Genomic DNA, 24,155 nt, shown 5'->3' on the forward strand with positions numbered 1-24,155 from the left:
TGATGGAAATCAGCTGTTAAGTTGATGAAAAAGCAACCCAACCCCAAAAGGAAGTCTGAGGTTTTCCATTCCAAATAGTAGAATTAATCAACTTAATTATAAGCAGACTTCTAAACAGGGCTCTCAAATTATTGAAAACCCTTGGTTTTGAAAACAAAGTCACATAGATCCTAGCTTTGTAAAGGAGATTCTCTGAGACATACTGCTGTCATATTACTGTGTTCCGGGCCTAGAGGAAGGCAACACCAAACAGTTCAGTAATAATTGATAATGACAGGCAGTTACGTAGTTTTTGAAATCTGAGTCGTTCATTTTTAAAATGCTATAAAAGTATTTTCATAGCACTGTGGAAAGTTGTTAACGTAGAACTTGGGTTGGAGCATAGGAAGACCTGATTCACAGGCCCTCTTTTGGCCCTATTGCAGTTATCACCTCCTTTTAAGTGAATTTCATCAGCTATGGAACTACTCAGAGGGAAAAAGCAAAATTAGCTTTTTTGTTGTTGTTAATAATAATATGATTAAATTTTCTCTAATGTGCAGTGTGCTAAGTGTTTATATTATGTTTCCATGGGAACTTTCTCTATATGTACATTTTACTGTTTCCCCAAAGAATGCAGTTATAAAACAAACATGATATTTGGCAGTTAAATGAGGTAACAGTTATGGAATTTCAGAGGATAGAGAATTGAATGAAAAGAAAAATAGTCAACCTCACTTAGGTTCCTTAAGTTGTTCATGTCAATCAAAATAACAAAAGCTTCTTACAGGAAATGAATGCAGAAAAAGCTTTCTTTAAAAAAAGGAAAAAAAAAAGTTATTTAACATGTTTTTGAAGAGTGCGATTCTTTTTTGTTCTGTTGTTTAGTTTTGTTTTAATACAAAGGGATAAAAAGTGGCAGACTAAAGAATTTTTAACTACATCATAATGAAATGGCCCCCAAGTTTTTGTTATAAAACTGATGAATCTGGCCTTTAAAATGGTCTGGGAAATGACAACAGCTAATAACAGCTCATACCAGACAAAAAATGAGGAATCTGTTACAGCTCAAGTCTGATTTACAACAAAATCACATCATTTTATCATTAAATTTTTAAAATAGACTTTATTTATTAGAGCAGTTTTAGGTTCACAGTGAAGTTGAGTGGAAGATGCAGAGATTTCCCATATATTCCCTGCCCCCATTCATGCACATCCACCCCCATTATCAACATCCTCCATCAGAGTGGTATGTTTGTTACAACTGAGGAACCCACATGGACACAACATAATCACTCGAAGTCCATAGTTTACACTAGGGTTCACTCTTTGTGTTGTACGTTCTGAGTTTGGACAAATATATAATGACATGTATTTGCCATTCTAGTATCATACAGAGCAGTTTCAGTGCCCTGATATCATTAAGTTTTGATGGAGTAGCTGGAGCTCAAAAGTATCCAGTTTTGTTTTCCAAGGACTCTGGTTTGGGGATTATTAAGAGTACGCCACAAGATATTACAGATACTACAGATATTACAACTTTTATCAAGGGAACAGACATTACCCATACAACTAGTTTTAAATCATACAGGATGTAGCAAAACGATGACTACAGATTTCCTCAGATCAGTTCCTTCTGAGTCTAGTGGCAATCAGTTTTTGATTTTTGAAAATCTGAATTTAAAAAAAAGAATAACAAAATCTTTATGTGCTAAGCCGCTGCATTTTCTTTATGTTGAGATGGAATCTTATCTACAACACTGTCACTTTTATACACAACTTAAATTTCTTTAAACAGGCCAGGCCATTCTCTGTAAATCTGGAGGCATTATAATGTAGCATTTTATGATGACATGTTACTTTATATTGCCTGAGCCCATTCTTTCTGATGCTCAGGGTTGTTTCCAGTGATTTGTAATTACAGAGCTAAAATATATCATGTGGGTACTTTACTTCCTGTTCTATGTTTGCATTTCCTGCTAAAAGTAAGGCTGGAACCAAGACCCTTAAGAGTTACAAACATAATGTGTAGAACATAGAGCAAGATGTAGAACTACAACAAATGCCAAGCAGCCTCGGCCAGAGGCATTTTATTATTTATTATAAACAAGGCTACTCTGCAGATTTGAAAGGAATATGAAGACAAATGTCCAACACCGGGGATCAAGTGAATAGTGGTGTTAATATCCTGTTTTTATGAAAGCCTCCGCATTATGGACAATGTAATCATTGATATGTAACTCGGGTACATTTGATGTGGCTTTTTTGTTGTTTCGCAATCTGAGGCACTCCCTCTCCCCAGAGACATTATGTAGCTAGAGACAGAAGCCTCCAGAATAGTAGCACTAAGTTCTCCTACTAGACTTCAAGTTGGTGCTGTAGTTTCTGATAAATAACATACCTACTGTTTCCAAACTCTGCATTTATTTATTTATTTATGTTTAACTTCTCCTTATCTTAAAACTACATAGTATTCACTTCCCTTAGCCAAGAACAGTCATTCATACCTATGGGTAAAACCAGTGTTAACCCTTTCAATATAAAACAAGTGATCAATTTGTGATGATTAAATATTCAATTGTCTGTCTTCGGATTAATTTAAGTATAGTTCTTAGACTTCTCTCCATCAGAAAACACTTTGGGGTTGCCCCAAAGTACACAACAGCACTTAACAAACACACTGGACGTACAACTTTTTATTAGTGACTTGTCTAATCAACTCTTTGAAATTATTTTTCTAGCTAAACAGAATATATCAGAGGCTACAACCACCGAACTGAATATGCTTGCAGAAACTGCCTCACCCACTTTATCGGAAGAACTACAAATGGGACCCGACAGAACTACACCAATCGTCCCTTTAATCACTGAATTACCTGTCATTACAACAAAGTTCCCTCCTGTGGGACATATAGCCAATTTTGAACAGAAAGCCACAGTTCAACCTCTAACTATCACACACAGAATAGCCACAGAATCACCCGCGCCTGATGAGAGTACTAAGAAGACTTGGGATATGGACTATTACTCACCTTCTGCTTCAGGACCTCTTGGAAAGCTAGACATATCTGAAATTAAGGAGGAAGTGCCCCAAAGTACAACTGTCATCTTCCATCATGCTACTGATTCATGGGATGGTGTCAAGGAAGATATACAAATGCGAGAATCAGTTACACAAATTGAACAAATAGAAGTGGGTCCCTTGGTAACATCAATGGAAATCTCAAAGCACATTCCTTCCAAGGAATTCACTGTACCTGAAACGCCATTTGTATCTACAACAATGACCCCGGAATCCAAAACTAAAAAGAAAGCAGTAAGCACAGTCTCTGAATCAGTGACCACAAGCCACTATGGGTTCACCTTGGGAGAAGATGATGGTGAAGACAGAACATCTACAGTTAGATCTGGTCAGAGTACCTCGGTCTTTAGCCAAATACCTGAGGTCATTACAGTGTCAAAGACTTCAGAAGACACCACCCGCACTCAGCTAGAGGAGGTGGAGTCAGTCTCAGCATCGACGATTTTTTCACCTGTAACTATGCCCAACAGTGATGGGTCATCCATGGACCACTGGGAAGAGAAACAAACTAATGGTAGGATAGCTGAAGATTTTCTTGACCAGTATATGTCCACCACACCTTTCCCATCACAACATCATACTGAAGTAGAATTGTTTCCTTATTCTGGTGATAAAAGACTAGTTGAGGGAACATCCACAGTTATTTATCCGTCTCCACAAACAGGAAGAGAAAGAACAGAAACACTAAGACCAGAGATGAGAACAGTTACTTATACAGATGATGAAATACAGGAAAAGATCACCGAAGATTCATTTATAGAAAAAATAGAGGAAGAAAGCTTCTCTGGAATGAAGTTCCCTACAGCTTCTTCAGAGCAAATTCATCATACAGTGTATTCAGTGGGAATGACCAAATCTTTTGATTCCCCAGCCCTGACAACAACAAAGCTAAGTGTGGCACCGGCGGAGGCAACAGGTGTGGAGAAAGACTTTACGACAACTCCAAATGGATTAGAAACAGATGGCTATCAAGATACCACAAAGTATGATGAGGGTATTACAACAGTGCATTTGACTCAAAGCACTTTAAATGTGGAGGTGGTTACTGTATCAAAATGGTCATTGGATGAAGATAATACAGCATCAAAGCCTATAGGGTCCACAGAACATGCAGGCTCTCCAAAATTGCCCCCTGCCTTACTCACCACTATGGGAGTGAGTGGAAAGGATAAAGAAATCCCAGGTTTTACTGAAGATGGAAGAGATGAGTTCGCTCGTATCCCAGATAGTGCTCAAAAGCCATTAGAGTTTACTGAGGAAGACACAACAGACCATAAAAAATTCACAGTCAGATTTTGGCCAACTACATCAATTGGCATCACAGAAAAGTCAACTTTGAGAGATTCTACGACTGAAGAAAGAGTTTCTCCTATCACAAGCATGGAAGGCCAAGTTGTTCATGCAACCATAGAGGGAAGTGCTTTGGATGAAGGAGAAGATATGGATGTCTCTAAGCCTGTATCTACTGTCCCCCAATTTACACACACTTCAGATGTGGAAGGATCGGCATTTTTTAATTATAGTAGCACCCAGGAGCCTACTACTTATGTAGAAACTTCCCATACCATTCCTCTTTCTGTAATTCCCAAGACAGAATGGGGAGTGTTGGTACCTTCCATTCCATCAGAAGGTGAAGTTCTAGGTGAACCCTCTCAAGACATACATGTCACTGATCAGACTCACTTTGAGGCTACTATTTATCCTGAAACTATAAGAACAACAACAGAAATTGCACAGGAAACAACTCAGGAAGAATTTCCATGGAAAGAAGAGACTCCAGAGAAACCAGTTCCTGCTCCCAGTTCTACAGCTGACACAGCCAAGGAGACAACAACACACTTGGATGAACAAGAGAGCGATGGGTCAGCATATACAGGCTTTGAAGACAGATTGGTGATAGGTTCTGAGGGAGTCCCAGTTTTAGAAACAACTCCAACTGGAAAAATTGAGCAGAGTATGTCTTATCCACCTGGTGCTGTCACTGAGCCCAAAGCAAAAACAGATGGTGTGGTAACACTAATACCAAGCATGGGGCCAAAGGTATCTTTAAGCCCAGGGCCTGAACAAAAATATGAAACAGAAGGTACCAGTCCAAGGGGATTTGTATCACCTTTTAGCACCAGTGTTACCCAGCTTATAGAAGAAACCACTACTGAGAAAATAGAGAAAACATCCCTAGATTATACGGATTTAGGCTCAGGATTATTTGAAAAGCCCAAGGCCACAGAACTCCCAGAATTTTCAACAGTTAAAGCCACGGTTCCAAGTGATATCCCTACTGCTTTCAGTTCAGTAGACAGACTTCACACATCTTCAGGATCCACTGAGAAGCCGCCTCTCATTGACAGAGAACCTGATGAAGAAACAACCAGTGACATGGTAATCATTGGAGAATCAACATCTCGTGTTCCTCCCACTACCCTTGAGGATATTGTAGCCAAGGAAACAGAAACAGATATTGATAGAGAATATTTCACAACTTCAAGTACTCCTTCTGCCACACAGCCAACAAGACCACCCACTGTGGAAGGCAAAGAAGCCTTCGGACCACAGGCACTTTCCACTCCAGAACCCTCAGCAGGGACAAAATTCCACCCTGACATAAATGTTTATATTATAGAGGTCAGAGAAAACAAGACAGGTAAGTCTTTGCTTTCTAGACATACCAGTCAAGGCAACCAGCATTTTATCTTGAAAATTACTTTTGGAAAAAAAATATCAACATGCCAAATGCTGCCAGTAGAAGATAACTGGAGTGTGAAAAAATTCTGTTTTAGCTTCATGTATTTGTACAAGAATTGGAAGAATATGTTAAACAATTGGAAGAATGTTAGATATTATTTTATTTTAAAAGTCATAAGAAGCCCTGCTTTGTCATCTAATATAACCAAATCATCACTGTTACATCACTTCAGAACATGCAGAACAAAATGTTTTAATTTCAGTGTCTTTCCATGTGTTACTACTCAAGTGTAGTACTAGACTGTGTTAACATTCCATTGGTCTTTAACTATTAACCTTCAGTACTTACACTGTGGACAGCTAAAACCGTATTGCATATGCCTAGGGCTGATAAAAAGACATCTAAAGGTTTGTTTTGGGTTTTCTCTTCCATGATTTGCAGGTTTATCATACAGCTTTTAGGGTGGGTAATGTGGGTCTGTAGTGTAAATGTTATTTTAAAGAAAGTTCAACATATTTTCAAGCTGTAGTCTTTGGGTATTTTAATGAGGCTTTACATATTTAGAACAAATACAATCTAGCTCAGTTCTAGGAAATGCTGTCATCTATTGTGTCAAATATAATTTCAGAAAGTGGATATGTCAGCATTACCTCTGTTCCCTAAAAACCAGACTGTAATTTTATTTATTTTATGATTTAGTTATTTTATCTCTAGGAATATTCACAGTGCCTTCTATTCTGTTCAAATATTTTATATATCTCTCTGGCAAATTTCTTAAAAGCTGTTTCTTTACATTGATTAATACTTGCAATTTTTATCATCAAACATAACTTATTCCTTCCTAAAGGTCAGTCAACGGTATCTTCTAAATTCAGTAAGCTGAATTGCGAATACATAGTGTATGCAATACAATAGATCTATTCAGGTTTGTTTGTCTTTTTTTAATTTAGAAGATCATTGATTTTAGTTAAGTTGCTGTGTTTTAGTTTTAATATGTGGATTAAAGGAATAAATACTCATTTTTCCTTGACCTGGCTCTGAGAAGTCAGGCTAGAAGAATGATCTTGAGCAGGTTTTCTCTCTTAATGTTGGGCTATACCCCTCAAGGTGTCATTTTTCTTAAGAGGGATGCTACCCTCATTAGCCTGCTCAGGGGTGCACCTGTTGGGAACACAGGTGGCTCTAATGTCAAGTCAGCTGGCTTCCAGTGCTGTTAGATGGTAACTTGGCTTCTATCACCCAGAACTTTCTCAGTGTAAAAGTTCATGTGGGGCAGTGAACAGTAGAGGAGAGAATACACTCCCAGAATATTGACGTTAATCTCCACTTCCCAATACCGTTGAACCAGGCCAGGATTGGAGCATTATTTTCCTGCTAATAATGCTGTTTCTTGGAAACCATAACATATTTCTTCCCTCTTACATTCCTCTTCCGCCTCTTGGAGCTGGAGTTGGAGAGAGGAGGCGAGCTGCCAAGTAGTGGGAATGAGGATTCCTGTTAGTAGGGTTGGAAAAGTGACAAGAAGATATTACTGTGAAAAAGAAAGAATTGAAGAGAAGCATAGGGATTACTATGAACGCTTAATTTGAGAATTAAAAAAATAATACTTGAATGACTAACTATACAGAAGTTTTTCCCAATTTAGATTACTCTCTTGTTAGTGTAGATACTACATTGAATCAAATGATATAGAAAATAGTAAAAAAATGTTCTGCATTTAAAAACTCTTCTAAATGGGAAACTGCGTTCAGGTGAGGGTGATCAAATTACAAAATGGAAAAAGTGAAAGTCAATCTCCGTGGAAGAATTGGCAGTCATCAGGGAAAAACAAAATCTAAGTTTATAAATGCTTACTTGAAATGGAGGGTCTGAGTAACCTAACTCAGAAACCATTTATACAAAGCGTGTATTTTTATCTGAATTGTCAGCTTAATTCAGCTGGGTCTGGGAAACACAACTAGGTGTTTCCTCCTCTTTCTTCCACTTTTAAAACGTGTGACCATGATTTCCCTTCAAACTAATTTTCGTTCAGCGTTTATAACAATGGGTCGGAAAACTGTGGAAAGGGAATACTTGGTTATCTCCTTCGGCACGGGGTTCCAGTGAGTGGCGCGGGGTCTGGGGGTGAGGATAGGACATGTCTCTATCTAGTTCCCTCCCTCCATCTCTCTCTCTTTCCCACCACCCCAGCCCCCTCATCTACCTGGCTTTTCCATGTGCTTTATACATGCCATTCTCCTTAAGAATAAAAACACTGTTTATTGTCTTGATAAGACAATGAGGTTGATTCAGATCCAACTGCTTTACTTATACTCATTTGTTTCCTATGAAAAATTTGATTTTTCAAGGATTTTTCATTTTGACAAGGGCAAACCCTAAAGCAGATGTTAAATTAATGAGTTTTAGGGCAGGTGTACATTAATAAGGAAAAATACATATGTGCCTGGAAAACCAACCTTTTTATGTATTAAGGCACATTTTTCCAAACTGGAAAATCCTTGGTACATGTACAAATTTATATAAATCTATTCATAAACATAAAATTGAACTCTACACATACTGTATATTCAAGTAAGCAAAAATACCACGCATGCTACACTAAAACAAGGCATTCATAATTTTTTTGCTGCACTCAGCCGCTCATATAAATCTTGATTTTTTAGAAAAAATTTTACTATTATGAAACAAAACATGCTATGCAGGACATGTTTATGTTATAATTGTTCCAGTGGATCTTAATAGCAACTTAGGGTGCTATTGCTAGAGAGCAACTGTAGTTAGCAGTTAAACAAAATCTGAAGGAACTTTTCAGCTCATAAAACTTTTATGAGCTGAAAAATGCTATAGGGTGGGTTTAACAGTGGTTCAGGGGATACTGGAAATATGACTCCTGTCTATTTCAGGAGTAATTTGCACACCTGCATTTGAAAAATTATTGAAAGGTTTTCTTTGTGAACATATATGAATTCTATAGAGTTTAAAGGCATAGGAAGAGTTTTATCAATTCTGGACTTTTTTTCCTTTTTTTTAAAGAATGCTCCTCGAAATCATCTGAAATGTCACAAGTTAGTGTAACAGGATTCTGAATGTTTTTAAAAACTGATATACTGTACCTTTAACTCAGAGAATAATGTGGAAGTGTACAGATATTAAATTTAACATTATTATGCAAATGTTCATGGTTATAACCTTAAAATAGGTGGCTTATTAGTTTTTTTAAACAAGTTTTAAACAAGTGTATACTACATACTATTTCTCAGGCCTGCTTGTTATTATTTTCTTGCCAGGTGTTCCTTTCTGCTAGTTTTATAATGTATATCTATCCAAATCTAAGTGTAAGACAGGTATTAAGCCAATATTAAACTAAAATGGTATATATATATTAAATATTGATAAAATTATTAATGAAATGGCATTAAAGATTAATGAGATTTTGAGAAGAATAATTTTGGCCTCTAAATTAGAGTTCATTTTACTCTGTTTCCTTATTGAGAGTTATGGTACTTTATTGCTGACATCATTCAGAAATAATTCCCGTATGATTAATCCCATCTGCATTTTTGTTTGTACACTTGAGAAATGTATATAGAGATAAAGATTTATTTTCTGAATATGATGCTGTTGAGGAGAGGGTAAAGAATAAGGGACGTTAGTTCTGAGAACAGGGGATATCTGGGTAAACGCCAATATTTATACCATTGATTGTACGGTCATCATTTTTTAAAAGGTAATATTAGCCCAAGATAGCCTCATATAATTTTTTAAAATCACATTTTTCATTTTTATAGAATTTATTATGTAGGAAAATTATTTTCAGAGTTTTAATTACAGGATCAGATTCCTTTCTTCAAATAAAATGTTATTCAGGGCCTCTATATTTTGAGTAGATAAAGAGTGGCTGTTCCGGTTAGTATTTGAGGGGTGTATCAGGAGGTCCACTTTCTTGGACCTCTCCCTCACCCCCAGTGACAGTTTCTAAAGTAACGTGTACCTCAGAACACAGCTAGAAAGAGAATGATAACATGTAGGTAATTCAAAATAAGCAGCAACATTTAACTCCTGAATGAATTGATTTTTTTAAGTAAAAACATTTTCTAAATTGGCCTAATTATCCATCTATCACTATAATGACACACATTTATTAACTTTTACCTCTGAATAACTCTGTATGATCCCGTATAAAACAAATTAAGCAAATCTAGCTTCAATCTTATTGATAACTATGTGTAATCAAAATCATAGATAATTACATGTCAGAGTATGTGCAGAGCAAAGTCATCAAGCACACACTTAGAGCTTGATACTTTCAGACCACTTTTTACATATTTTATCATGTTTAAAGCTCAGAGATAATTTGTGAGGCAAGTAGGGAAAGTATCGCAGATGGGCAAACGGAGGCACACTGGGTCTGACGCTTTGGCACTGGTCTATGTCTTGGCGCTCCTTGGAGCATTTTTGCAGTGAGGCAATTCTCTCCCCTGATGAACTCACAGGAATAATGACTCTCTATTGGCTCAGGTGCCAGCCTGTCCATCAATTTCTGAAAGAACATAGACTCTGAAAAGACTGGCTTCTCGCTGGCATTCTATTGGTTTTAAAGCAGATGGTTTATATTTAGTTTGCTGCTAATATGGGACACTGTGTATGCTATTCAGATACCTGCTATGGCAAGAGAACAGCATGCTGAAATCAGTAGCTCTGACTCTGGGCTGTTTCTCTCCTGCAGAATTTTGGAGCACTTCCCTGAAAGTAGATGGATGGGGCGGGTGCCTGCACATTTGAGTGGTTCCCTTTGCTGGGCTCCAGCTGTGGCTCCCTTCCAGAGAAGCACATTTTTTTCTGCAGGGAATTAGGATGGCTTCCCCCATTTCTTCTTGGCTGTCTAGAAAAGGATTGAGTTCTTCTATTAGTCAAATAGTGAAAAAAGAAGAGACTGTCTATCTTCCTTTCGCTTCTATAGTAGGAAAAACAGAATTGACCTTAATGTTTCTAAATTATTAATGAGCTTAACACTGCACTACAGACCAAAAGTTACCTTTTTACAAAGTCCTTCTAAGTGAAATATTTTGTATGTATAACACTTACGGTCCCATAGAGACACACATACAAACATATATAGAGTCTGAATTTTTTAAAGCTTTTTTTAAAAAAAATTTATTTTATTTAATTTATTTTTGGCTGTGTTGGGTCTTTGTTGCTGCACCCGAGCTTTCTCTAGTTGCTGCGAGCAGGGGCTACTCTTTGTTGCGGTGCGCAGGCTTCTCATTGCGGTGGCTTCTCTTGTTGCGGAGCACGGGCTCTAGGTGCGCAGGCTTCAGTAGCTGTGGCTCGCAGGCTCAGTAGTTGTGGCTCTCGAGCTCTAGAGCGCAGGCTCAGTAGTTGTGGCGCACGGGCTTAGTTGCTCTGCAGCATGTGGGATCTTCCCAGACCAGAGCTCGAACCCGTGTCCCCTGCATTGGCAGGCGGATTCTTAACCACTGAACCACCAGGGAAGCCCGACTCTCAAATTTTTAAGTGCTCTATAAATATTTTATTAACCCACTAATCTCAAGGAAAAATTTAAGAAATTGAAATTGTATTTCTCACAGGTTGAGTTTTACTAATAAAAGAGATGTTCCGTAGATAGCTAAAAGGAACTTGTTGTCTTCTTCCTAACGTGAACCAATGTCTATTCTTTCTGAAAATGGCATTTGCAATTATAAGTTGCTATTATCAAAACTACTACTGAGGTAGGGCGTTAACCAAAGGCAGATACCACTTAGTTCTTATTGGCAGTGACCTCTAGAGAAAGGCATACACTGTCTTCCAGCAGAGTGCAGTCAATCAAGGGTTCTCTTCAGGTAAAGCTACAACATGCCTTGTTCTTTAACAGAATTAAAAGGGGCACAAAATAAACATAAACCATAGGCCCTGCTCCCAGGGATTTTAAGTGCATTTTGGGGAGCCAGTATTAGCACAATCAAATATAATTGCAGTACAGAAACACATAATTACACACTTGGTATGAGGTACTAATTGTGAATGGCAGATGAGGTCAGCAAAGAAGGAATCAATGAAGGCAGGGGATTCAGAGAATAGTTCATGAGGAGGAAGGTATATAAGTTAGTCCTTGTTGGAGGGGTAGATCAAAAATAAATTACCAGAAACTGGTTATTAGCCAATTGCTTCCCAACAGAGGCTCACCAGTGGGGCTAAGGAGCCCCAAGTACAATCAGGCATTTTTCCAGATAGGACTGGGACGACAGAGTGGGCGTCCCTCCTTCAGAAGATGAATGCCTTCTTAGGATTCACCTAGAAACCTATACAGATTCATGGATACCAGAGATATTCAGGCAACTTCCTCAGGAGGGATTGTTCTCACATTTTTCTGTTTTTTAATGATTGATACTGTTTGATAAAGATAGTGTCTTCTGTAAGTTAAATATGTTGAACTTTTCAAAATACATCCCTATGAAGTATCACGGTTCAGAGTTACACACTTGTAAAGTTAAATGACAGAAAACTACTTTTTAAAGAGTGGGCTGCACGTTCTAAACGGTGATCTATAGGTTTATGATATCTTAATTCAAGTGAAATTTGAATCGCTAATATTACAGAAGCAGGTGCTGTAAGTTGGGGAATCTAGAGTCAGTCTCTCCTTTGATTCTCGGCAATGCAGACCCAGGAATTTCTCAAATTTTCTGTCAGAATTTTTTGCCAGTAAAATGGATGTAGTGGCGATTATTGTATAAAAAGAATAATATTTCCTAAATTCTGACCCATACTCTTTTTTCCAAACCACAGGGATTATGAAATAAAAAGATGATTATATATATATAAACACATATATGTATCCAAACATATATATAATATACACGTATTCAACAAATAGTCAGATAATTGCCGTACACTAAGTACTACGCTAGAACTGGATTTCTGAAGCACACTCTGTCTGTGATATTCTGAACGACCATGGATAAGTAGTTGGTTTGCTCCATGGGATACATGGAAGACTCAGTTGATGTAGTGGAAAGAACCTTTGGAAACAGACCTGGGTTCATGGTCAGCATTGTTATTTGTGACCTGTTTGGTCTTGAGTAAATTGCTTGATCTCCATAGACCTCAGTTGTTATATCATTAAAAATACATGCTAATACTACAAACTCACCAGATTGCTTAAAGGAGAAAGGATCTCTTCCAGGGCTTGCCAGTCACGGTGGCAGACACATTGCACATTTAACGCTCCTTAAGTGACTTGAAAACACCAAGCACAGTGCCTGGCACGTGGCAATGACTTAGTACAAATTAATTCCCTCTCAGCTTCAGCACTTATTTCATTCTGAACTTCTAAATGTAGGAAGATTTAGACGGTTTTGTACTAAATAGGTTAAAAATGGAATTATCTTAAAATTCAAGATGATTTATACCAGGGAGCCAAATATAATTATACTATAGTATCTGCTTAACTGCAAGAGCTTGTTAAAATTTTAATCTTCTATGGATTGTGTTTGTCTAGGATGATGCCATTTTGGGTGCAAATCAGAAGCAGCTGCAGCCCTTATTTAAAATTTAAATATAGTTATAGTATTGATTCTATAGTATCTACACGTAGAATTCATTAGCTTTCTGCTCTTTTTCATGTGTGAAAATTGGGCTTGTGATTTTTGATAACTACCAATTTAATTTTATTTCAAAGAAAAGATCTTTTTACGAATTCTTTACAAATTTTTCCAGGTGCTGGGCCAGGCCTCTTCTTGCATATTCATAGAAAACATGGGCATTCCCTGCTGTCTTTTTGTTGTTGTCAAGGAAACCCCCCAGTTCTCTACACAGGGATTACATTCTTCTTTCTTAATAGCTCTTAGATCATTCATTTGTGCAATGAATAAAAAATGTATTCACGGGCCCAGACAGTGTTCAGAACTTTGGGGGGGGGGGAGGGGCGTAGCCAAGGGGAGAGATGTGTGGTGAGAGGAGCAATAGGGATAAAAGAAATAGAAAAAGAAATGCTTTGTGAGGTTCCATTTTAATGAGTTAAAGTGAACATTTTATATTGAAAAAAGCATTACCTATTTTTGTCAGTTTACAAAATTTATAACATTGCACCTCAGTGAGGCCAGTTTGTCACGTACAAATGGAAAAGCTGGTGAATAAGTGGCTTTATTGATAGAAGGATTCCAAGAATGGGGCCCTGGTTGAGGGCGTGGGGATGTGTTTTAGTGAAGACTTGTATATTTTTTTTCATTTGTATGGAAGTACTTTGATTTTTTTTTTTAATAACATAATTGAGGCATTAGAAAAGGTAGAATATTCTTTCAACCTAGGGCATCATGTGGACAATTGAGAACCTATTTTATTGCATTAGAAAGTGTGCTCCTTAGAGAGATATGCCAGTGTTTAGACTTTGAGTATGGATCAGGAGGGAAACATTGATCTGTTGGCATGAAGGCTGTAATTATTCTTAAAAAGAGTGGTTTGATTTGAGGGAGGAAAATAAATTATGGTGAACCTTCTAAATACTTGCTAGAATTATTGTGATAATATATAAAGCATTTTTCCGTAAATAATTTGAAGTCTAAGTAGGAGATCTGAAACTGGAAAGAAAGGATCTGTGGAGTGAGAGGAAAATTTTAACTGTATTTCAGCATCCGTGTCTATGAAACTTTGACGTATTGTGTCACAGTACTATACCCGGACTTGCTTGCCCCCAGTATATAATCAGCACACACTACCTTGACTGGCTTCTAGTGACTTTATCTTTTCATTTTAATACCACAGTATTCCTGGCGTCTCACAGGGTGAGTTGGTTTGTTTGGCCGTATGCTGCGCATAGTAGGTTTTGGTTTTTCTAAGTTGAGAAAGGGAAAAGAAAATATACTAATGCATGCTTTTGTAGAGTACAATGGAATATACTAAAATTAGCATTTTTTATTATGTTGTGATCTTATCTTGCTCTGCTCTGTAGGGGAACCATTTTACTCTCCGCAGATAAAACATTCTCTGCCCATCTCTTCACACTCACCTCCAGGAAATATTTTAAAGGCTTGTTGAAATAAAGTCATTCAATCAAGCTACTCTGTGGCTGGGGGAAAGAAAATAATGTCATCCATAGCTTAGTTGGGAAGGCAACTTGAAATAATTAGTAAGCAACAAGAGTATGCAATAAAGGCTAGTTGGTTGCTTTAATAGAAGGAAAAATAGAGGTAATATGAAGTAAGTTAATATAAGCGGCACCTTTTAGCAGGCAAAGTCTCAGAATTGACCTCACAGGAAACTCTGGGCATTTATCCCCTCACTGAGCAGCCATCCATTTTACTCAGGAGGACCCAGAGTAGCACCAACCAGGCACCAGCCAGCTGACCAACAATGATGCCATTCTGTACAGGGGTTTGAGGAGCACCAAGAAATCTCCCAGGGCATAAATATTGCTCACACTGCTTCTCAACCTTGGCTCTATATCAGAATCACCAGGGAGCCTCCAGATAAAAATATCCACTACCCCATCCTCCACCAGATAATTTGAATCTGAATTTCTAGTGATAAGGCTTAGGCCTTTGTACTTTTTTTTTGTTTCTTTTCTTAACTTTGCTTTATTTAATTTTTTTTAATATTAGGTATCTGTATTGTTAAATGCATGTGATTTTGATGCCTAGAGAATGTTGAACTCTACTGGTAAAGTAAAGGCTTTCTGACCTCAGACAGAGGCTGAAATATAGACATTCTTGGGGAAGGGGCTGCTTTAAGCCTCTGAAGTTTAAATTGTATTTTAACATTTTTAAGGAGGAAAAAAAATATGCTTAATTTAGTCTCCCCTGAGTGAAACTGTGGTCTTTGATCATGTTTTGAGAAGTGTAGCTTTTCTCACAAATGTTAGATGAACCTTGGCATCTGTAAGTAAGGAAGTAGAATTAACTATCATTGAAATATATGTTTTTTTAAGTCTCAGAATAATTGTAATTGAATCAAAAGTGATAGGGAAGAGTGGAGAATACATCTGGAATTACCTGGAACTGCATACCTCACTTTGCTGTACCCATATTACCTTCTCTCTATCAACATGGAAATTAAAAGGAAATAAATATGCTTATAGCTTAAGGACCCTTTTGGCTATACTGCCAAAGTGAATTTGTTCATTATATATTTACATTCGAGAAAAACAGTGTGATAAGCCTATATAGCTTCTAGATTTGGAAAGAAAAAGAATGATGAAAAGAATATTGAGACTGTGCCTGCATATTTACATTATCTGATTTTTATAACCATAAAAGTCTTTAGTATTTGAGTTATCTGTATGCTCCTTTAGTTGTATCTCAGAATGTGAGTTATTATTGCAGCCAAAAAACAACAATTTTTCAGTCCAAAAAAAAAGGCAAGTCTTTCAAAGGAAGTATCAAAGTAGTAAATGTAAACTTTTCCATTCTTTTTTTATAATTAATTTATTTATTTTTGGCTGCGTTGGGTCTTCGTTGCTGCACACGGGCTTTCTCTAGTTGCGGCGAGCAGGGGCTACTCCTTCTTGTGGTGCACAGGCTTCTCATTGCAGAGCACGGGCTCTAGGCATGCAGGCTTCAGCAGTTGTGGCTCATGGGCTTCAGTAGTTGTGGTGTGCAGGCTTCAGTAGTTGTGACACGAGGGCTTCAGTAGTTGTGGCTCATGGGCTCTAGAGCCCAGGCTCAGTAGTTGTGGCGCACAGGCTTCGTTGCTCCACAGCATGTGGGATCTTCCCGGACCAGGGCTCGAACCTGTGTCCCCTGCATTGGCAGGCGAATTCTTAACCACTGCACTACCAGGGAAGCCCCAACTTTTCCATTCTTGGTGATAAATAAATGTGTAGACATTCATCCAACTAAATTCCCAAAAGAAGGGCTAAGTGGCTAGTGTAAGGAGAGCATTACATATTAAAGGATCCCTTCACTTTAATTATGGAATATAGAAGTTAGTAAGGAAGGTGAAACAAGTATATAGTAACAACTGAGAAGTTATAAATAAGAATAATATGACATAAGTCCTATGGCATACAAATTAAAGATACAGCCAATTTGGGCTGATGAGTTTTAGTGAAGAGATATCTAGGGGCTTCTGCTGGATTATTCATAAATGCAGGGATGAAGTTCAAAGGAGGGTTTATGAAGATTCCAAGTTGGGGGCAGGAGTGTTCTTGTTGAACAGAAGCGTGAGTTGGGAATGAGGAGGATCTTGAGATGGGGGCATGGATTCTCTGCATCCAACTTAGAGGTGCAGAGAATGAGAACAGAGAAAAAAGGCAGAGGATGAATGTGTGTACAGTGATGGAGCTGTTTGAACACCCTATTGAAGAGGTCAGGTGACAGAGATGACTTTTGAAGAAGGGGTGGTGTAATTAAAATAAAATGGTGTTTGGTAAGTTTAGTAGCTATAATATGGGGGCTTAAAAGGAAGTGTATATATATATATATATATATATATACACACACACACACATATAAATGTATAAATGTATGTATGTATGTATTTATGAGAGGCATTTGTTTTACTTTAGTCAAAGTTTTTTTACTTAAATTTTAAATCCTTGATTTTGACCAAAGTACTTTTCTGGTGTTAGGACATCTGGTAATTATTTGTCTATTATCTATCTCTCTAGCATCTATTTATCTATGAAAAGCTTTGACAACCTTAGAGAACTAACATGAAAAAGATAAGAAAAGTACTGTGGTATGGTTGGTTTTTGTTTATTTGTTCTGCTTTCAAAGAAACACTTAGAAACCAAAATAACCTGGATTTTCTTTCATATAGCTCTTTATCTTATTGTTCAAAAATGCTTGAAGGGCCCAAAATTACTTGATTAAGCTCTCCAGGAAAACCCTTACTCTTTAAAAATTGGAAGTTAGGAAGTCCCTTGGGCCTCTTCTATAAGCAAGAAAAGCCCACACTCAGTGATAACTCCTTAAGCGCACTTAGACCAGATGACTGTATCTAAACACATTCTTTCCACTTGAAACAACAGCATTATTAGAGGATTATCTGAATTTGGGAAAAGAGTTGATTCCCATTTATCATCCCCATATCATGTCTGCCTCAAAAGTGAGGCCATCAGAAACACTTATATTGTTTATTACCCTTTCTGGGTGTAAAATTCATGAATTGAAAAATATGGAGCTCCTCGCTCAGCAAGAGGGAGCTGTCAGTGTAAGATAGCATGCTTGGGTGGTGCACCAAATGAACCTCAGCTAGCAGAGCTAATAGGGAGATGAAGGTCACAGCATCCAATCTTTTTTTTTTTTTTTGCGGTACGTGGGCCTCTCACTGTTGTGGCCTCTCCCGCTGCGGAGCACAGGCTCCGTACGCGCAGGCTCAGCGGCCATGGCTCACGGGCCCAGCCGCTCTGTGGCATGTGGGATCTTCCCGTACCGGGGCACGAACCCGTGTCCCATGCATCGGCAGGCGGACTCTCAACCACTGCGCCACCAGGGAAGCCCGACAGAATCCAATCTTGATCTCCCAGCCTCTAGCGTAATCTCTCACTTCTGGAGGAATTGGGTATTGATATAAATATCACGTGATTTTTCAATTATTAATGTAATTAAGTATGCAAAAACAACTGACAAGATTTGGGGAGGATGCTTATATCTTGATCACTAATGTCAATTCTTTTTTCAACATTCTGAGTTGGCACCATTTTTAGTGCCTCAAATTTTGAAAATGATGGGGAATTTAGGATGTCTGAGACAATCTAGTTGAAATGCACATTAGGTGGTTTTCTTTGCTTTATAAGGTGCCAGTTAGCATTTTATTTTAATTAAGAACATATCAAAAGGTGAATGAAATTGAAGCATTTGCTTATGTCTGGTTATTAGATTCATAGGTATATGTCAGAAAGCTTAAACATCTTAGAGAACTTCCAGTTTTCTCTATTTTAGTTCTATAAGTGTTTCTTAAATACTTCAGTATGGCTGTCTATTGAATTTTTTTAATAAAGAACCAAAATATTTTTTGATGCACATTAAGATGAAAACTATTTTAATAAAGAAATGTGATCCTAATATCTCTCTGCTGAGTAGATTTGTATATAATTACATTTAATTAAAAGCTCTTAAATTGTAAAATTCCCTATAGAGAACATGAACTTTAGCCAGCTGCCTCTGCATCTTAGCAACTATGTTTTGTGTCTGCTAACAGTAAGACTGGAAGACTTGTGCTATGTCTACAAAACTCTGCCATGAAGTACTTAAAAATACTTGGTGAATAATTTGAGGTCTGCTAGCAGTAAAGCTTTGTGTGAAATGCCATTTAAAAAAATCTATTAACCGTGGTACCGGTATATTCAAGTCAAGCTGTTAAAATACATTCATGTAAACATAGAAAAGATTATACATACACCTTGTGGAGTTTTGTGGTTTGACTCTTGCAATCCAAATAAAAGTTATATCACCCTTAGAATAAAATTCTAAAATAGAGCCATCTTTTTTAAGGACTTGTTCATCTAAGAGCTGGGAATATTAATTACTCCCTGAGGTTGCACTGTTGGTACAAAGTAGAGCAGATCACAACTTTGTAATGAAACACCTGCTTTCACAATAGCACAGGTGTCCCCCTGCCACACCCTACAAAGAAACTTTTCTGGTTTGCAATAATTATAGCTCTTGCAACTCTCTCATAGCATGCGTGGTGGGTGATGGTGGTGACAAGAAAGGGGGATGAAGAAGTAATTTCAGAAACTAAATAAACAAATAGGAATATGGGTGAGATGTAGGTGGCAGTGGTAGGAAAGAATTCACCTATCTATACTAGGTAGGTTAAATGAAATTTAAAAAATATGGAAACAAACTAGCCACGCTGAGAATGAAATGTAGATTTATCTGTAGAGAATCTGTTGGCAGAAAAAATTATCTTCAAAGCCCTGGGCAATGAATATTTTCGTCACCCTCAAACCAATACTAAGAAAACGGAAGAAACCATTTGGAACACAACTTATTTTAATAATAAATACTAGTAACTTAACTGTGAGAAGATTCCTTGGGAATCTTCCTTCAGAAAAAGGAAACTAATTCCAACTCACATTTCATATCTTCGTTTTATTTAAGAATTCTCATTTAGTGAAATATTTTTACAGTACATATCCAATGAGCACTTTTAAAATCACTTTATTACGATGTGCTGATAGTTCTTTGGTCAGTGCCAGCTTCAAGGTACCATGAGAAGCATAAGATGAAACAGCTTAAAGTATTTCTGTGTTTTCTACCATTCTGAGGCAAGTCAGATCAGATGCTTGTAAGGCAAGTGGAAAAAGGAATCCTAATTTTAATTTAATGATTGGTACATTCTCAATATGTACACTGAAAAAGTGTCCTTTTTAAAAAAAAATAGGGAGAAAAGAGTTATAGTAAGGTCATTTCTCTAACCTATTGGCAAGAGTATTTGTTTCAGAGAGAAAAGAGAAATTTAGAAGATACCCTTGGAGGTCTTAGGTCTCTGTAAAGTTGGTAAACATGTGTTTGCCATATAGTCTCATAGATAATAGGTACTCAGTAAATTTTGTGCAATCAGTTGGTCCTGCGGAGATAACGTTTGGGTGCCATGCATGTTTGTGGTGGTACGTTTAATTTTGCGTGCAAAAACCAGTATGATGCCGAGCTGTGTTGTGAAGTATATGCAAAGACCACTCTCTGCTGTGTTTGTATGGCTGTGATTGAAATATTGTGATATTTGTTTAGGTTAGAAAATGTATTCCATCTAACATTTGAGTCTTTTGGTGAAATTTTCTAATACAATGGTCTAAAATACTAAGAAGTCCTCATAGATTTATGAGCAATAAGAAATGTCAGAGTTCCTTACCCAAGTGGAAAATGGACTAAAAGAATACTATCCTTTGTTCATTGAACTAAAACTAGAGAATATATAGTGAATGTCAGGGACATTAATTAATTGAATTAAGTAGACAATAAGAGTTGATAGTCAATGAAATTACTATATAAATTGTTGATTTACAATGACTTCTTTGTTTTCTTTGCTAGAAAAACATTTTATTTTAATTTATTCATTCCTTTGTAAAACATGTAAGTGAGCATCAGGGTGTCAGTTCCTTTGACATGCTGACATTTGACACACTGACATGCCTCTGTGTCTTTTCTCTTTCTGCTTTATTCCACCCCACTTATTTTTAGAGCTACCAACATGATACTTAATGAAACCTCTATCTATAATTATTCACTAAGAAGATCATGGGATATGTTTATATCAGTTTTGTTTTCTAAAAAAGTAAGGAATTTATTTAGAAATCCATATAAATCTATAATAACTGAGTATTTTTACCCTATTCCTAGCCTACGAGTTTATAACTAAAGAACACCAAGCAGTTATTTCCTTATTAATCCTTGTGTTTGGCTGGAGAAGCTTGGCTGAATGGTTAGTTTAATCTCCACTATTTGTAAAAAGGTACAAAATGTGGTGGGGATTTTTCATATTTTTGACACAGACCCATGCTTCTTATTGAAAGTCTTTCTGTATTTAAATATAAGATGCTGTGGGAATTTAGCAACTGTATGTGTGATAATTCTTTTTTTAAAAAAAATATTTATTTATTTATTTATTTATTTTTGGCTGTGTTGGGTCTTCGTTTCTGTGCGAGGGCTTTCTCTAGTTGCGGCAAGCGGGGGCCACTCTTCATCGCGGTGCGCGGGCCTCTCACTATCGCGGCCTCTCTTGTTGTGGAGCAGAGGCTCCAGACGCGCAGTCTCAGTAGTTGTGGCTCATGGGCCCAGTTGCTCCGCGGCATGTGGGATCCTCCCAGACCAGGGCCCAAACCCGCGTCCCCTGCATCGGCAGGCAGACTCTCAACCACTGCTCCACCAGGGAAGCCCTGTGATAATTCTTAATAGTGAATTCTCATTTACACCTAGTGAAACCTAATGAAAAGGGTTGTATGTAAAACGACACTATAAGCAATTTAAGATAAGCATATTTTTGAAGTTCCTGTTAAACCCTACAGAGTTGAACAGAATAGTTTAACTGAGTGTGGCTTAATTCTACTATGTTCAAGTAGTATTAACAATGAGAGACTACTCGATTTGGTGATTAGCTAAGACTCTCAATGTGATATTTCAAGAGATTCATTTGTACAGAAAGCATTTAAAGATGTATTCTCTCATATACCTATATATGCACATGCATATATAGTCTCTCACATTCTTTTTTCTTAGTGAAAGGTAGCCTTCAACACAAGCCATATTAAAAGGTGTTTATCATCTGAAGATGTTTTCTTTTAAAATATATACACCATGAGGCAATATAAGATTACAGTAACAACTTCAGTGATCTAATATTGAACGAACTTACTCTTTTTGGGGAAAGAAAGGTGAGGCATTTAGGCATTTCCTTAAGTTTGGCAGTTAGGAGTAGTTGTAACATCAGTGGCAGAAATCATCTGTATTCATTTTATATTTTCATAATATACTGGAGTTATGTATTGACCTCATTTCTCTTTATGGTAGAAATATTTTTCATTCATTTGAAAACCTATACTCCTTTTTTTACATAGTTGAAAGGCTGAATGTAAGGGGTGGAGGTATAAGGAATGATTTGTAGTGTGTAAAAGTTAAATAGGATGGATATATATATATTTAGGAAAGAGTATCCCACTCCAACACAAATAGTGTTTTATGGAGACAACACAGTGCAAATGGGATACAGAAAAAAAAAAAGTTTTCTTTTTTGTTTTTATTAGAGTGAAAGGGATAAATGTAAATATGGTGTATTTTCCAGTTACATAAAAGTCTTGTGGTCTTTGGGGTTTCCTTTTAGCAAACCATGGTTAAAAAGAGAAGGAGCTCTGTAAAGTTTCTGTTTTTTTTTTTTTTTTTTTTTTTTTTAGTTACCTTGTTTTTTGGCTGTGTTGCGTCTTCGTTGCTGTGTGCGGGCTTTCTCTAGTTGTGGCGAGCGGGGGCTACTCTTCCTTGTGGTGCTCGGGCTTCTTATTGCAGTGGCTTCTCTTGTTGTGGAGCATGGGTTCTAGGCAAGTGGGCTCAGTAGTTGTGGCACACGGGCTCTAGATCTCAGGATCAGTAGCTGTGGTGCCCGGGCTTAGTTGCTCCGTGGCATGTGGGGTCTTCCCGGACCAGGGATTGAACCTGTGTCCCCTGAATTGGCAGGCGGATTCTTAACCACTGCACCACTAGGGAAGCCCCGTAAAGTTTTTATTGATAGGTCATATACTTCTTATATATTTATGTTGACATAAAGAATATAAACAATATTGCTACCTTCTCAATAGAGTATTTTTCTTTTTTGACATCGGTAAATGCTAGATACTGATCCTTTCACGCGTGGAAGGGTGCGGCTTTTTTATTTATTTATTTATTTATTTGTCTGCGCCCAGCCTTTGTTGTGGCGGCATGCCCCAACTTTCGTTGTGGCATGTGGGCTCTAGTTCCCTGACCAGGGATGGAACCCAGGCCCCTGCCTTGGGAGCGCCGTGTCTTGACTGCTGTCCCGCCAGGGGCATCCCGGGAGCAGCTTCTTACAACAGGAGCCATCTCCCTACCGATGGGGGGCAGGGGTGACTCTGTCGTAATTATTCCCCCTCTAAGTTCTCAGGTTCAGCCTAAGTGTGTGTGGCATGGATCAGGGCTAGGCTGAAAGTTAACTCTGTGACAGTGTTCCTGGGGCCATCCCCCGTGCTTCTCTTTGTCTTCTTCCTGGGTTAGCACACCCACAGGTACCTTTTTGCACTGCCGTGACACTGAGACTAGGACAGCTTCAGTGACAGGACCCTCTCTTAGGATGACTGAATTCCTCCGTGATGAAAGTGAGGGTGCAGAATGGCCTCCCTCCTGGCGTTTGGACAAGGAGCTTTGCTGGTGGATATCTGGAGACAGAAAAGGCAATTGGGCTTAGTGGTTGGTACCCTGTGGCAATCTACAATCTAGGAAACGTTCTGAGGATAAGTGTTATTTAAAGTATGCTAGTTCTAATGATTAGCTGTGACTTCTGAACTTCCTTTGGAGAAAAGGTTAATAAAAAGAATGATAACTGACCGAATCCAGGTCACCTCTCATGAAGGATAAAGGTGTAAAGGTGTGGAGGGCTCTTCTTTCCTGGTGCTTTCAGTGAGCCATCCCTGCATGGAGACCCCCCCTCCCTCCAGGGCTTCCTGCCCTTGTGTATGGGATGTGCCTGCAACCTATGCAGCTAAGTCTTGTCTCACTGTTGCACTGGGGTGGGGTTGTCATCACACTGTGAAAGGGCTATAAAGAAATCTCTCTTTTGCTTTTCTAAAAACAATCTTCTAGGACAAATTATGACAAGAGGCCAGAAGGAATCGCTTCTCATTTCCTTATTGAATAGAGCGCGTCTAAGCGTCCTCCTACATTAAGGACAGCAATCAGTTACTTTTTCTGTATGATCTGGTGAAGTGGTCTTAACTTTTAACTTTTTTTCAGGTCACACAAAGATGAATTC

General features: G+C 37.8%; 1 protein-coding gene across 4 annotated transcripts in view; it reads left to right on the forward strand.

The window, feature by feature from the left end:
- Window positions 1-24,155, forward strand: part of VCAN (versican) — a gene marked incomplete at its 5' end in the record, with an annotated part of 102,217 nt that overhangs the window by 34,273 nt on the left and 43,789 nt on the right. For 2 of the 4 annotated variants that reach the window (XM_082650878.1, XM_082650877.1), the window contains one exon: window positions 2,721-5,702. The exons of the other annotated variants lie outside the window; for them this stretch is intronic. In XM_082650878.1, the coding sequence (XP_082507004.1) occupies window positions 2,721-5,702 (2,982 nt within the window). The remainder of the gene's footprint in view (window positions 1-2,720; window positions 5,703-24,155) is intronic. 4 annotated transcript variants of the gene reach the window in all.

Source organism: Grampus griseus (assembly GCF_964374135.1).
Source record: "Grampus griseus genome assembly, chromosome: 3".
Classification (NCBI taxonomy): domain Eukaryota; kingdom Metazoa; phylum Chordata; class Mammalia; order Artiodactyla; family Delphinidae; genus Grampus; species Grampus griseus.